This window comes from Chinchilla lanigera, unplaced genomic scaffold, assembly GCF_000276665.1.
Source record: "Chinchilla lanigera isolate Chin_1 unplaced genomic scaffold, ChiLan1.0 scaffold00018, whole genome shotgun sequence".
NCBI classification, from domain to species: Eukaryota; Metazoa; Chordata; class Mammalia; order Rodentia; family Chinchillidae; genus Chinchilla; species Chinchilla lanigera.
This window is the reverse complement of record NW_004955419.1, coordinates 848726-861406: the sequence shown is the minus strand read 5'-3', so window position 1 is coordinate 861406 and position 12681 is coordinate 848726. Positions and strand designations below refer to the sequence as shown.

The following is a 12681-nucleotide window of genomic DNA, read 5'->3' as shown; positions in this document are numbered from 1 at the left end:
TTTAATCCCAGCACTGAGGCTGAGGCAGGAGGATTGTTGAGAGTTCAAGGCCAGATTGAGCTACAAGACCTGTCTCAAAAAAACAACAAAAAAAGATGAAAGTAACTTATGGTGTTCATTGCAAAGTCTCTGGAGGTAGGCTGCAGGGCTCTGCCAGCCTTAGCTAAGGCTCCACTGGAAACTGTAAAACCAGGAGATTAATCTGGTGATTATTTCCTCAAGACTTATTTGTTAGGGTTGGAGTATTTAAAATTTTCATTTTCTTTTGTTGTGATTTTTTTTTAGTGGTTTTATTTTGAGTTTGGGTTTTCTGGTTTGTTTGTTTTTGTTTCTGCAGTACTGAGGTTTGAACCCAGGTCTTTTTCACTGAGCTACATCCCAACTCTTTTTAAAAATGAAAAAAAAAAAAATTTTTTTTTTAAAACAGGGGTGGTCACATTGCTAAGTTACCCAGGTGGGGCTTGAATTTTTGATCCTCCTACCTCAGCCTCAAAGAATGTTGAGGTTATAGGCAGGGGTGTCCACACCTGGCTTTTCAAGGGTTTTTTGGCAATGCTGAGTAAGGAGCAAACCCAGGCCCTCATGCATCTAGGCAAGTGCTCTACCTCTGAGCTCCATCCCTGGCCTTTGTTTTACTAGGTGGGTCAGCCCAGCTCTGTAAACATCCAAAACCACCTCAGGTCATTTCAGGCCAGTACATTTTCTCCCAACAGTTCTTTAAAATAAATGGAGAGAAGGAGTCTATACGGGAGGATCTTTGAGGATTCAGATCTGGCCTTGTGTTGCTTCATGGCATTCTGAGAAATGTGTCCTGTGATTCTGATGCATGAATATCACAGAGGGAGCTGATGCACCCTTAGATGGCCGTTATGTCACTAGGTAGCATAATCCTACAGGACTTCTCTCATACATGTCTGTCACTGACCAAAAATTATTATGTGCCAGGGATGGTGGTGCCTGTCATCCCAGCATGCAGGAGGCAGGAGGATTGGTGGTGCCAGGGTTGGTGTGCTATGTGTGGTGGTGCATGCCTGTCATCCCAGCTGAGGCCGAAGGATTGCTGAGAGTTTGAGGCCAGCCTGGGCTCCGTAGTGAGTTCAAGGCCAGCCTGAACTACATAGTGAGACCCTGCCTCAAACTCTGCCCCAATAGGTTGTTATGTGACATATGATTGTATAAAGCAATACTCTGTCTTCTAAAGTATTTTTTTGTGGATTTTTTTGTGTTTTTTTTTTTTTTTCCTTGTGTTTTTGTTTTTTTGAAACAGGGGCTCACTCTGTAGTTCAGGCTGGCCTTGAACTCACTGTGGAGCCAGGCTGGCCTCAAACTCTTGGTCATCCCCCTGCCTCAGCCTCCCGAGTGCTGGGATTACAGGTGTGTGCTGCCACGCCCAACTAAAATAATTTTTTTGTAAAATATCCTAACTGCTGACTTGGGCACATGTGGCCTTGTGGCCAGCCGAGGGATTCAGCTTGAACCAGCAGAAGCGACTTTGTCTTGAGGACTGAAAGACGGGTGGACATTGTGGGCGGATGTTAGCAGAAGGACTGACCTTGTGTGATGGGGAAAGCAGAGAGAACCTGCCGTTCCATCTCGGGGCTGAGTCTTTCCTCCTCCTTCCTGGAGGGGGGTTTCTGGTTTTGTTCTATTTTTTTGAGACAGGGTCTCGCTATATAATTTAGACTCATCTTGAACTCAGTATGTGGGTGATCTTCCTGCCTCAGCCTCCTGAATGCTGGGACTACAGGCGTGCACCATCACACCTGGCTAGGAGGGGGGATTTCTTAGTCAAGACCTGCACAGTGGGAGGGTGAGCCAGGCGATGCGGGAGGGGCAGGTGCAGGGGCCTGGAGGTAGGAAGAGGAGGATGGGGCTGGAGAGAAGAGCTTGAGGGGCCCCGGGGAGGCGAGGCTCAGTGGCCAGTGGCATCGCCACCCCCTCCCCCAGGTCCTGCAAGGAGGGGCGGAGGATCTCCCTTGAGGGCTTGGGAGCCTCGGAGGGATTCCAGCAGGGAGTCGGGGGGAGTCCCGGTGACCCCAGGTCTCCCGGCAGCTCTCCCCACCTGGTGCAGGTGCGTGAGCGGATCCGCATCAACGGGCAGCCCATCAGCCGCGAGCTCTTCACCAAGCACTTCTGGCGCCTCTACCACCAGCTGGAGAAGACGAAGGTGCGTGTGCTGCAGGGCTGGCGGGGAGGAGGGGCGGGGGGCACTGCTGGTGCCAGGACCCCACCAGTGGCTCCAGCCCAGACGCTGCGGGCCCTGATGTGCTCCTGTGCTGTAGGACGGCAGCTGTGTGTCCATGCCCTCCTACTTCCGCTTTCTCACGCTCATGGCCTTCCACGTCTTCCTCCAAGAGAAGGTGCGTAGCGTGCCCATGCCCCATCCCTCCTCTGGGGATGGCAGCTCAGAAGGCTGGGGCTCCCGCTGCTGGATGGCACCTGGGCACCCCTTCCCTCTGCCATGCCGTCTGGCTTCCTGCAGGTGGACTTGGCAGTGGTGGAAGTTGGCATAGGTGGGGCTTACGACTGCACCAACATTGTCAGGTGAGGGCAGCTGCCTGGGGACAGGGAGGGGTCAGGAGCCAGGCCTTGCCTGCTGCCTGCTGGCTCAAGGCGAGGACACCGTGGCCCTTTTGTCATCTACAGGAAGCCTGTGGTGTGCGGAGTGACGTCTCTTGGCCTTGACCACACCAGCCTTCTGGGAGACACGGTGGAGAAGATTGCATGGCAGAAAGGAGGCATCTTTAAGGTGACCGAGCAGACTGGGGAGGGGAGGTGCACAGGAGGCCTCATGCTGGGGCAGGGCCGTGTGTGTCCTCGGGATGAGGTCCTGAGGTCCTGGTCATCAGTACAGCTAGGGGTTTTTTTGTTTGGTTTGGTTTTGTTTTTGTTCTTTGAGAGTCTTGCTGAGTAGTTCAGGATGGCCTTGAGCTCTATGTAGCCCAGGCTTCCCTTGAACTCATGGTGATCCTCCTGCCTCAGCCGTCTAAGTGCCGGGATGACAGGCATATGCCACTGTGTCTAGCCTAGTCTGGGTTTCTGCCTGTCTTTGCTCTACTGTGCGGTTGCAGCAATGTTGAATTCTTCTCTGGCCTCAGTTTCCCCACTGAAACATGAGCAATGAGAGGCTAAGGGGCAGTCCAGACTCAGGTCTGTGGGCATGGGAGAGCGGAGGGTGGAGGTCCCCTGGCTGCCCCTGCCTTACCCTTCCTGGCCTGCCCACAGCCTGGCATCCCTGCCTTTACGGTGCTGCAGCCCGAGGGCCCCCTGGCAGTGCTGAGGGAGCGCGCCCAGCAGATTTCAGTGAGTCCTGTTGCATGGGGTGCGGGAGGTGCTTTCCTGTTGGCCCTTCGCTCATCTGTGCATGGAGTGAGCTGGACCAGCCACTTGGGCCCCGGAGCCCGTCGCAGTTCTGGATCCAGGGCACAGTAGGCTCTGGAGGGCAGGCAGTGACGGGAGGGCCCCTTGGCCAAGGTGGCGGTGGCAGGTCTGCTAAGAGCCGCTGCGCACTGCCCCCAGTGCCCCCTTTACCTGTGTCCACCCCTGGAAGCCCTGGAAGAAGGGGGGCCGCCACTGACCCTGGGCCTGGAGGGCGAGCACCAGAGGTCCAACGCAGCCTTGGCGATGCAGCTGGCCCACTGCTGGCTGTGGAAGCAGGAGCACCAGGGTGAGTGGCCGCTGGAGGCAGCAGGCGGGCAGTGCGCGGGGAGCCTGCCTGGGGTCCCTGATCACACTAGGCCTTGCGTCCCACAGCCCTTGGGGAGCTGAAGACATCGGGGCTGAGTGTCCCCGGGCAGCTGCCCCTGGCCCCTGTGTTCCAGCCCACGTCCCACATGCGGCGCGGTGAGTAGCACCTGCCCAGCCGGGACTGCCCCTCCTCTCCAGGGTTTCCTTTGGTTTCCTGAGGGGGACACGGGGGCGATTCAAGGTGGTGCCTAAGAGTCACCACCTCTCCCTGACCTTGACTTCTGGAATCTGTTCAAGCCCACCTCATATGCCCAATGAGATGATGAGGGACCCACTGCCAAGGGCTGCTGTAGGGTCCCTGGAGGATGTGGGGTGTAGGGCCCCACCTGTGAGCACGGCCATTCTGTCATTGTCACTGGAGGTGGTGATGCTGCCACGTGATTCGTACTCCCCTAAAGCCCTGCGCATCGGACGTGCTGGCGCTGTGAGGCCCTTCAGCAGATGGTCTCCCTGTGCCCCGCTGTGCCAAGCTGCTATAGAGCAGCTGTAAAGTCAGGGCTCAGGGGCTGTCACATGGGACAGGGTGGCCTGGAGGATTCTACTGGCGAGGTTACCGAGCTGTGATCAGCTCCGATCAGTTCCACTCGTGGTGACTGGGCCGATGTGATTCTCAGAGCGGTGGCCTGCCCGGCCGGCAGGCTCTGGGGTTGTGCAGGGTGGAGGGCTGGGCCAGAGAGGATGCCCCAGCACTGCCTTGCCCACTCCCACCAGGGCTTCAGGACACGGAATGGCTGGGCCGGACGCAGGTGCTGCGGCGTGGGCCCCTCACCTGGTACCTGGACGGTGCGCACACCACCAGCAGCGTGCAGGCCTGCGTGCGCTGGTTCTGCCAGGCGCTGCAGCGCAACCAGAGGCCCCTCAGGTGTGCATCAGGTGGGGGTAGAGCCTGGAGGGGGGGCCCTACCGGGAAGAACAGGGCTTGGGGCAGCCAGAGTGGCCCAGTGGGGAGGGCAGTGCCCCTCTGACCCCCTTCTTTGTCCCCTGGTACAGTGGGCCGCAGGTGCGGGTCTTGCTCTTCAACTCCACTGGGGACAGGGACCCTGCAGCCCTGCTGAAGCTGTTACAGGTGAGGCCCCAGCGGGGCGGAGAGTTGGCAGGCAGTGCGGCAGGGCAGCCCAGGTCCTGGCTGTGTGGTCCTGAATGGTGCGGGGAATTACATGTAAGGCAGCGGGCACGTGGGGCAGCTTGCTCATGTATAGGCCATGGGCACGTTCTCGGGTTAGGGGGGCCGCATAGTGGGTGAGGGTGCAGGCTCTAGGCCTGTGTAGCCTTTAACCTCTGTCCCACAGTGGGACAAGAGATGGCCTTTTCCTGAGCCTTGGCTTGCCACTCCATGAGAGGGGTCGCCCTTACGGCTACCTGCTTCAGTCTTGGCTTGAGGAGTTACCGGGCTTTAAGGCACAGAGAGGTGCTTTACAGAGTGGGGAAACTGAGGCTGCTGCAGGATGGAGGGAGGAAGTAGCTCCTGGAGATCGTCTCCTGTTTCACAGGCCAGGAAGCCGAGGCTGTTCGTACCAGATCCTGTCCCTGTGCAGGCTTTCTTTCCCCAGTGTGGGTTTGGGGTCACCCTCAGCTGGGTGACCTTAAGCGAGTGCACCTCTGCCCCTAGCCTCCTGTCCCCAGTCTGTACACAGGCTGTGCCTTTGCCCCCAGGACATAGGCCAGGCAGGGTGCACTGAGGCAGGAGCGGGGACTACAGCATTGCTGTAGCCAGGGAGGGGCTGTGGGGCATTCGGAAGTCAGGGTGCGGGGCATCCTCCGAGGCATCTGACCCCGAGTCCTTGGCCTTCCAGCCCTGCCAGTTTGACTATGCTGTCTTCTGCCCTAACCTCACGGAAGTGTCATCCCCAGGCAGTGCAGGTGAGTAGGACAGGTGTGGCCTGTGGGGGTCGGCAGGGGGCTGAGGGGCCTGCGGTGGACGCTCTGGTGATGTGATGGGGTGCTTCCAAACTGCGGCTCTGGCCTAGGAGGCTGAGTGGTTTTATTATACAAATACTCTTCTGTACGTTTTGAAATTTGTACTAGGTAGGTACAGTAGTGAAAAAGAATTTTAAAAAATAGGGTTATTGAAATGAATTTTGTGAGGTTTGACCAGCACTTACTTTAAATGAAAGAGAGTGGATCTGACATGGTAAGGCACGCCTGTAATCTCAGCACTCGGGGAGGCTGAGGCAGGAGGATCAACAAGTTTGACTCCAACCTGGGTAGCTAGTGACTAAGCAATACCCTATCTCAAAATAAAAAATAAGAAAGGAGCTGGCGATGTAGCTCAGTTAGTGCCTTTGGTTAAATTTCTACTACTGCAAAAAAAAAAAAAAAAAAAAAGTACAGTAGAATAGGAAATACCAGTGTGCATTGCACAAAGTAAGGGTAGGTACTGTTTGCTGATGATTCTGTTCCAGAATATATATGTGATGGGCTGTAATGTAAAATTTATACTGTGTATCATGTTGGAAAAAAGTTTGAGATAGTTGATGGGGCTGGGGGTCTGTACTTTTAACACTCTCTGGGGAGAGTTCTAGAATGAATATATATGTACATGTGATTTTTTGGAGACAGGGTCTCACTGTGTAGTTCAGGCTGGCCTTGACCTCATGACGTGGTCCAGGTTGGGCTTGACCTTGCGGTGATCCTCCTGCCTCAGCCTCCTGAGTGCTGGGATTATAGGTGTGCGCCACCATGCCCAGCTGTAGTCTATTTTTCATCAGCCTCTCAGAAATAAGAAGGCCACCTGGATGCCCGGCTCACAGCTGAGGACGGTGAGGTCTGGCTGTGCCTCCCAGACCTCGGGAAAGCAGTTGAACTTGTCCGAGCCTCAGTTTCCTCACTGTGTCCGATGTGGGGCCCTGTGGCAGAGGCCGACGGCGCCATGTGTGGACGGGCCTGGCGCACCAGCCCTTCTTGCTTGTCCCCTGCCCCTGTGGTTGACCTGTCTATCCTTGCACCCTGAAGACCAGCAGAACTTCACGGTGACGCTGGACCAGGTGCTGATCCGCTGCCTGGAGCACAAGCAGCACTGGAGCCGCCTGGCCGAGGAGCAGGCCAGCCCTGCCCTCTGGAGCCCCCCGCAGCCTGGTGGGACTGCGCCCCTGCTGCTGGCGCCCCGCTCGCCCCACCCCTGCAGTGCCAGCTCCCTCGTCTTCAGCTGTGTCTCGCATGCCTTACAGTGGATCAGCCAAGGCCGGGACCCCATCTTCCAACCACCTAGCCCCCTAAGGGGCCTCCTTGCCCACCCCACAGCAAGCGGCGGGGCTGGCATCCTCCAGGAGGCTGGTGCCATCCACGTGTTGGTCACTGGCAGCCTGCACCTGGTGGGCAGCGTCCTCAAGCTGCTGGAGCCCTCCCTGTCCCAGTAGCTGTGGCCACAGGTGGGGTGGGAGGGGGAGCCCCCCGCACCTGCCCTGCCTTCTCACCATGAACTCACGCCAGGTGCCTTTCGGTTTCTGCTTTCTGAGTCTGCCGGGCTCTGGCGTGGAGTGGGGTGGAGGAGGGCCCCCCTCTCTGAGCCCCGCCACCCTCTCTGAGCCCTGTGCCTTGGCCTTGCCTTCCTCCCCACCCAGACAGTGAGGGCTTCCCTGGCCCGGCCCGTGTCCCCCACCGCCCCAGCCCAGCTGGTCTGTGAGCTGCCCGGCTGCGCTCGGGGTCCTGCGGTATGCTGGTGGTAGATTTCCTCCTCCAGCGCCTCCTGGGAAAGGAGAGGGTCTCTGCCTGGGGCACCCTGGGGACCGCATAGCTGCAGTGAATTAAAGCCTTTTGATTTTATTTTTAATGAAGTGGCAAAACCTTTGATTGTCATCCCTGCTCACCCATCAGACAGCGAAGGCTTGGGGTACAGGACATCTGGAAACTGCGGGAAGTCTAGGAGCTGGCACGGGCAGAGCGAGCCCTGGCTGTGGCCGGTCCAGGCCCCTGCCGCAGAGCCTCAGGTAGCCCAGCTGTGACGTGAGGGGACGGCCCAGGGCTGTTGGCTGCACACCGTGCACTACTTCGCAGACCTTGCTGAAACCAAGAATCAGACCACTGCAGGACCCGTAGCTGGCTGCGAGAAGCCACAGGAGCTGGTCACAGCCTGTAAGTGGCAGGTCGTGGGTGGGGACCAGAGCTGTTGGAGCCCTGTTTTAAACCTCCGTGCCAGTGTGGACAGGGCCTCCTGGTGTTTGGTTTGTCATAGCCTTGGCCCCAGGGCGTCCTGCCGAGTAAGCGAGCAGTAGGAGTCATTTAATCCAAACGTGCTGTCCCCCGGCCACCTGATGTTTAAGATGTCACACCTCCTGAGGTCACATGTGCGAGCGGTGCTCTTCTGTGCCCCCCGAGAGCCCCCTTCACGCAGCCCAGCTCGCCCTGGTTTCATGTCGGATTTATTGACCGTGGACATAAAGGGGTGGGCCCAGGACGAGGGGCCTGGCCACTCCCCACCTGATGGGCCAGGAATGTGGCCCTTGGGGCTCCCAGGCCAGGTACCCATCAGCTTCGTGTTCCCCATCAAAGTCATGCCAGTGCAGGCGTGGAGGCCTCAGGGACCAGCTCCAGGTGGCTCTGGGCCAGGCCCTCGTCCTCCCGGATGGTGACGGCTGCCGAGTCCTCGGGTTCACACCTGGTCGGCGCGGCTCCCCAGCACTTGTTCTGGGTTCGAAGGGCAGGGCCCCTAGTGTCTATAGCGACGTGAATGCACAGGACAGCGGTCTATGTGGTCCTAGGCAGCCGTGTCCTACAGGCCCTGGGTTTAGAGGTTCTGTGCAAGGGGGCGGGGACCCCCGAGTTCCAGGCTGGTGCCCCCACTGGCAGCTGGCCCCTGAGCGGCAGGCAGGAGGGGCGGGTGCAGAGGGTGTGCTCCGTCCAGGATGGCGGCGGCAAGGCACTGGGGTCCTGGGGCGAGCTCCTGGCCAGTGGTTCCCAGCTGGTGGCTGCATAGCATCTCCTGCTGGGCGAGGGCTGGCTGGGGCCCCTGGGGCTCCGGACCAGGCGCTATGCCATGCTGCTGGTAGAGCAGGGGGTGCTCTGGGTGCTCCCGATGCTGTGGTTTGTGCTGCTGCTCTCAGAGGAGGCGGGGGCAGCCACTGCCACCACGGGCTCCTGCTTGCCAGGGGGGCCTGCGGGCGGGGTCAGGGGCAGAGGTCAGGGCCCCGGCTAGGGGGCGGGGGTTCCCCAGCCCCTCAGAGGCTTTGCCAGGCTCCCCCAGTGGCAGCAGGGATCCTGAGCGCTCACTGTGGGGGCCTGGGTACTCACGCGTGTGGGAGTAGATGAACCACAGTGCGGCGGTGAGCAGGGCCCCGATGAGGAAGGCGCCAAAGGTGATGCCCAGCACGGCGGGCAGGACGAGGCCTTTACCTGTGCCACCCAGGGAAAGCGGGCATCAGTGCTGCTGCCCCGCCCCAGCCCAGCCCAGCCCTGCCCCTACCCTGTCGGGCTGGCCAGGAGCAAGGATTTTATTTAGTTGTTTTAAATTGCGGTTTTGCAAGACAGGGGCTTGCTACATAGTTCAGGCCGGCCTTGAACTCCCTATGTAGCCCAGGCTGGCCTCGAACTCACAATGATCCTCCTGCCTCAGCCTCCCAAGTGCTAGGATGACAGGCGTGCACCACCACGCCCAGCGAGACCTCCTGTTTCTGCCCCCAAGTTCAGAGACTCTATTACGTGGGGGCCTGGGCCTAGGGGAGGTCATGAAGGGGCCAGGGGGTGGAAGGCATCCTCCACGTAGGGGCCTCAAAGAACACAAGGCCACCATTGTGCCCTATGCTCCATCCAACAGGCCTTGCCTCCCAGCAGGGTCAAGCAGCCACCAGCCGGGTGGGGAAGAAAGCCGGACAGGGAGCCCAGGCCTGCGATGCTGCCGCCTCGTGGTCAGAGAGGGAGTCTTCTCCCCTGCTGTGCAGGGCCGTCCACTCCTCCCTCCCAGAGGGCACTGGGGGAACTCACCAGACAGGTCGGAGCTGACGAGGTTCACACGCATGGAGACGGACCTTTGCACTTTCTGGAGGGGAAGAGAGCAAGCGGAGTGTGGCACAGCCTAGGAGGTGGCATCCCAGTCTCCCTGGCTCAGGCCCTGGCCTGGAGCCTCGGGTATGGGTCCCAACCCACCACTCTCTAGCTGGGAACTGTGGGGACACGTCCCGGGGGACCTCGCTGTGGGACAGCATCCTCGGACAGTCTTCGGCTGCTGCGGGGTTTCCTGTGAGTTCCAGGAGGCCGTGAGCACCATCAGCCTTGTGCAAGTGTGCCCAGAGACAGGTCAGCCTCGACGCCCAGCCTGAAGGCAGAGGCCACTTCGAGGGGCCCCACAGGCTTCCCTAGCTTTATACACCCAGAGGGAGGTTATGGATCCTCAGGACCTTTCTGTGTGCAGAGACCCGGATGGCCCTATCAGTGTGTCCAGCACCAAGGGCCTGAGAATGGACATTCACTGCACAGTAAAGCTTTGACACCAGCAAATACAGAAAATCAGGATTTTCTGTTCCTCTTCCCTCAAGCCCCCTGTTCATTGAGGTGACATTCGAGATCAGACCACACGGTAGGTGGGTAGGTGCCTGGGTGGATGAGTGGGTGGGATGGTGGAAGGACCGATGGATGCATGCGTGGATGAAGGATGCATGCATGGATGAAGGATGCATGGGTGGTTGGATGATGCATGGGTGGATGGATGATGGGTAGATGAATGCATGGATGTTTATGACAATTCCACCAGAAGGCTGCAGATGGCAGCAAGCGCGCCCCTTGCCAGCTGGTCCCCCTTCTCCTGGGCTGCCAGTTTTTCTGCCTGCAAACTCCAGACCCAGGAGCCAACCGCAAAGCCAGGGCAGGCCTAGGGCGCCCTCACCTGGGGCAGGTTCTTGGCTGTCAGGGTCACAGTGCAGCTGAGGGTGCCGGCCGTGGGGACGGGCACCCTGTAGACACGGAGAAGGAAGCTGAAGCGTGCGGCACCATCAGGGCCGGGGGGCAGCAGGCTCACACAGCTGCTCTTGGCCGCCTGGCCTTGGATGAGTTCCACAGTGTCCGCCTCAGGCCCCAAGTCCAGGTGACAGCTTTCTAGCAGGAACGTGACGTCAGGAGTGGATGGGGCCATGGTCACCTGTATAGGGAGGCGGGGGGACCAGGCATGGGGCGGCTACTCTTGAGCCTGGCCCTTGGCTCGTTTGGGCTAGAGGAGAGTTCCCCACTCAGTGGAAAGACAGGAGGGGCCCGCCTGGAACACACAGGTAGAGAGGACGACATTCTTTTCAGTGTCTCTGAGCAGTGCCGTCCCTGTCCATCCCTCCCCATCCCTCCCCCATGCATCCAGGCTGAAAAGTTGTTTCGTTCTGAGACACGGTCTCCCTGTGTAATTCAGACCGGCCTTGAACTCACTATGTCGCTCAGGCTGGCCTCAAACTCATAGCAATCCTCCTGCATCAGCCTCCTGAGTGCTGGGATGACAGGCGTGCACCACCACGCCTGGCCCCTGTAAGTTTTATCCTCATCTTTTCTGTAGCAGTGGTGGAAGGTCAGGTGCACAAGGGGCTGCAGGAGCTGGGGGCGGCGGGGGGCGGGGGCGCTCTTACCTGCACAAAGCCCTGCTGCCCCAGCTCCATGGTGCTGGAGGCCTGGAGGAAGTGTGAGCTGAGGTAGAGGCCCAGGTGGAAGGAGAGGCCCTCCATATGGAAGCACTTAACGTTTTTCTGCAGGGGGCAGGAGGGAGGCCGTCAGCCTGGGCAGTGCCAGCCAGGAGGGGGAGGGGCCTTGCCCTCATCCTCACTTTTTTTTTTTTCTGGTACCAGGAATTGAACTCACAACCTCATGCTTGCCAGGCAGGCGCTGTGCCGCTGAGCTAAATCCCTAGCCCCCCATCCTCACCCTTTTAAAGAGCTGGTATTTATGAAGGACACAATAGTGCCTGACTTGTGGGACAGACTTTCCCTGTGACATCCTAGTGACAAGGCCAGAAGGGCAAAGTGTGTGTTAGAACCCTGTCCCTTCCCTCCTATAGAGGGTGGTGGAGGCGTGCTGAGACACATGCTTTCCAGGGCCAAGATCAGAGTTTCCTTTTTCTTTCTTTTTTTTTTTTTTGTCTTTTTGAGACAAGGTCTCTCAATGCAGTTCAGGCTGGCCTTGAATTCACAGTAATCCTCCTGCCCCAGCCTCCCAAATGCTGGGATTACAGGCATGGGCCACCACATCTGGCTTATTTAATTTTTTGAGACAGGGTCTTGCTATATATTCTAGATTGGCCTTGACCTCACTATGTAGCCCAGGCTGGCCTTAATCTCACAGCAGTCTTCCTGTCTCAGCCTCCTGTGTACTGGGATTACAGGCATACACCACCACACTTGGCCAAGGCCTGAGTTTTCTGAAGCCTGCTTCCTCCCCCCACCCAACCCCTACCCTGAGCCTGCAGCAGGTGGGTAGCATGGTACCACCCCTCTCACCCTCAGTGGCAATGACTCCGACAGGATACTGATGACCACCTGCAAGGACAGAGTCAAGGAACTGGTCAGAGCCACAAGGGACTCTAGGTGGGGCCCCACCCCACACACCCATTTGATACGTGGGAAGACTGAGGCGGCCAGTGGCCAAGCCTGTCCTGTGTCCCTACTGAGCAGAGCCTTCCTCCCCAAACACCCCTCCGCCCACAGCACCAGGGAGCAGCAGCAGGGACTGCGCTGGTCCTGACACGTTTCTGGCCTGGCGCTTACCTCATTGCTGATCGTGTGTGGTGTCATTTGCATGCCGCAGCCCGAGTAGTTGCTGCGCAAGACCAGCTGGTCATTGCTGTCCTTGGCCTGGCACGTGGGGTCCCAGAAGGTCAGGCTAGTGATGTCGCACTGCAGAGCCTGGGTCAGGGAGGGGCACCGTCAGGGCAGAAGGCTCCCTGGGCCTGTCCATCACCCTCGGCCAAGGGCTCTCTCGCCCGCATGCTCTGTCCCCTGGTGTTTGGTGCATGTGACTGCATAACCCTACACC

At 58.6% G+C, this 12681-nt stretch overlaps 2 protein-coding genes across 9 annotated transcripts in view; one reads left to right on the top strand and one right to left on the bottom strand.

The window, feature by feature from the left end:
- Positions 1-7516, top strand: part of Fpgs (folylpolyglutamate synthase) — a 17839-nt gene extending 10323 nt beyond the window's left edge. For all 5 annotated transcript variants that reach the window (XM_013513170.1, XM_013513168.1, XM_005382406.2 and 2 more), the window contains exons 5-15: positions 2053-2167; positions 2283-2360; positions 2483-2544; positions 2647-2749; positions 3226-3303; positions 3520-3667; positions 3754-3843; positions 4459-4609; positions 4738-4813; positions 5541-5607; positions 6700-7516. In XM_013513170.1, the coding sequence (XP_013368624.1) occupies positions 2053-2167; positions 2283-2360; positions 2483-2544; positions 2647-2749; positions 3226-3303; positions 3520-3667; positions 3754-3843; positions 4459-4609; positions 4738-4813; positions 5541-5607; positions 6700-7103 (1372 nt within the window). In that variant the 3' untranslated portion in view covers positions 7104-7516. The remainder of the gene's footprint in view (positions 1-2052; positions 2168-2282; positions 2361-2482; positions 2545-2646; positions 2750-3225; positions 3304-3519; positions 3668-3753; positions 3844-4458; positions 4610-4737; positions 4814-5540; positions 5608-6699) is intronic.
- A 571-nt stretch (positions 7517-8087) lies between these two features.
- Positions 8088-12681, bottom strand: part of Eng (endoglin) — a 34523-nt gene continuing 29929 nt past the window's right edge. For all 4 annotated transcript variants that reach the window (XM_013513164.1, XM_013513165.1, XM_013513166.1 and 1 more), the window contains 7 exons: positions 12414-12551; positions 12147-12185; positions 11283-11399; positions 10562-10813; positions 9664-9718; positions 8974-9075; positions 8088-8837 (listed from right to left, as the gene is read on the bottom strand). In XM_013513164.1, coding sequence (XP_013368618.1) covers positions 8713-8837; positions 8974-9075; positions 9664-9718; positions 10562-10813; positions 11283-11399; positions 12147-12185; positions 12414-12551 — 828 coding nt within the window. In that variant the 3' untranslated portion in view covers positions 8088-8712. The remainder of the gene's footprint in view (positions 8838-8973; positions 9076-9663; positions 9719-10561; positions 10814-11282; positions 11400-12146; positions 12186-12413; positions 12552-12681) is intronic.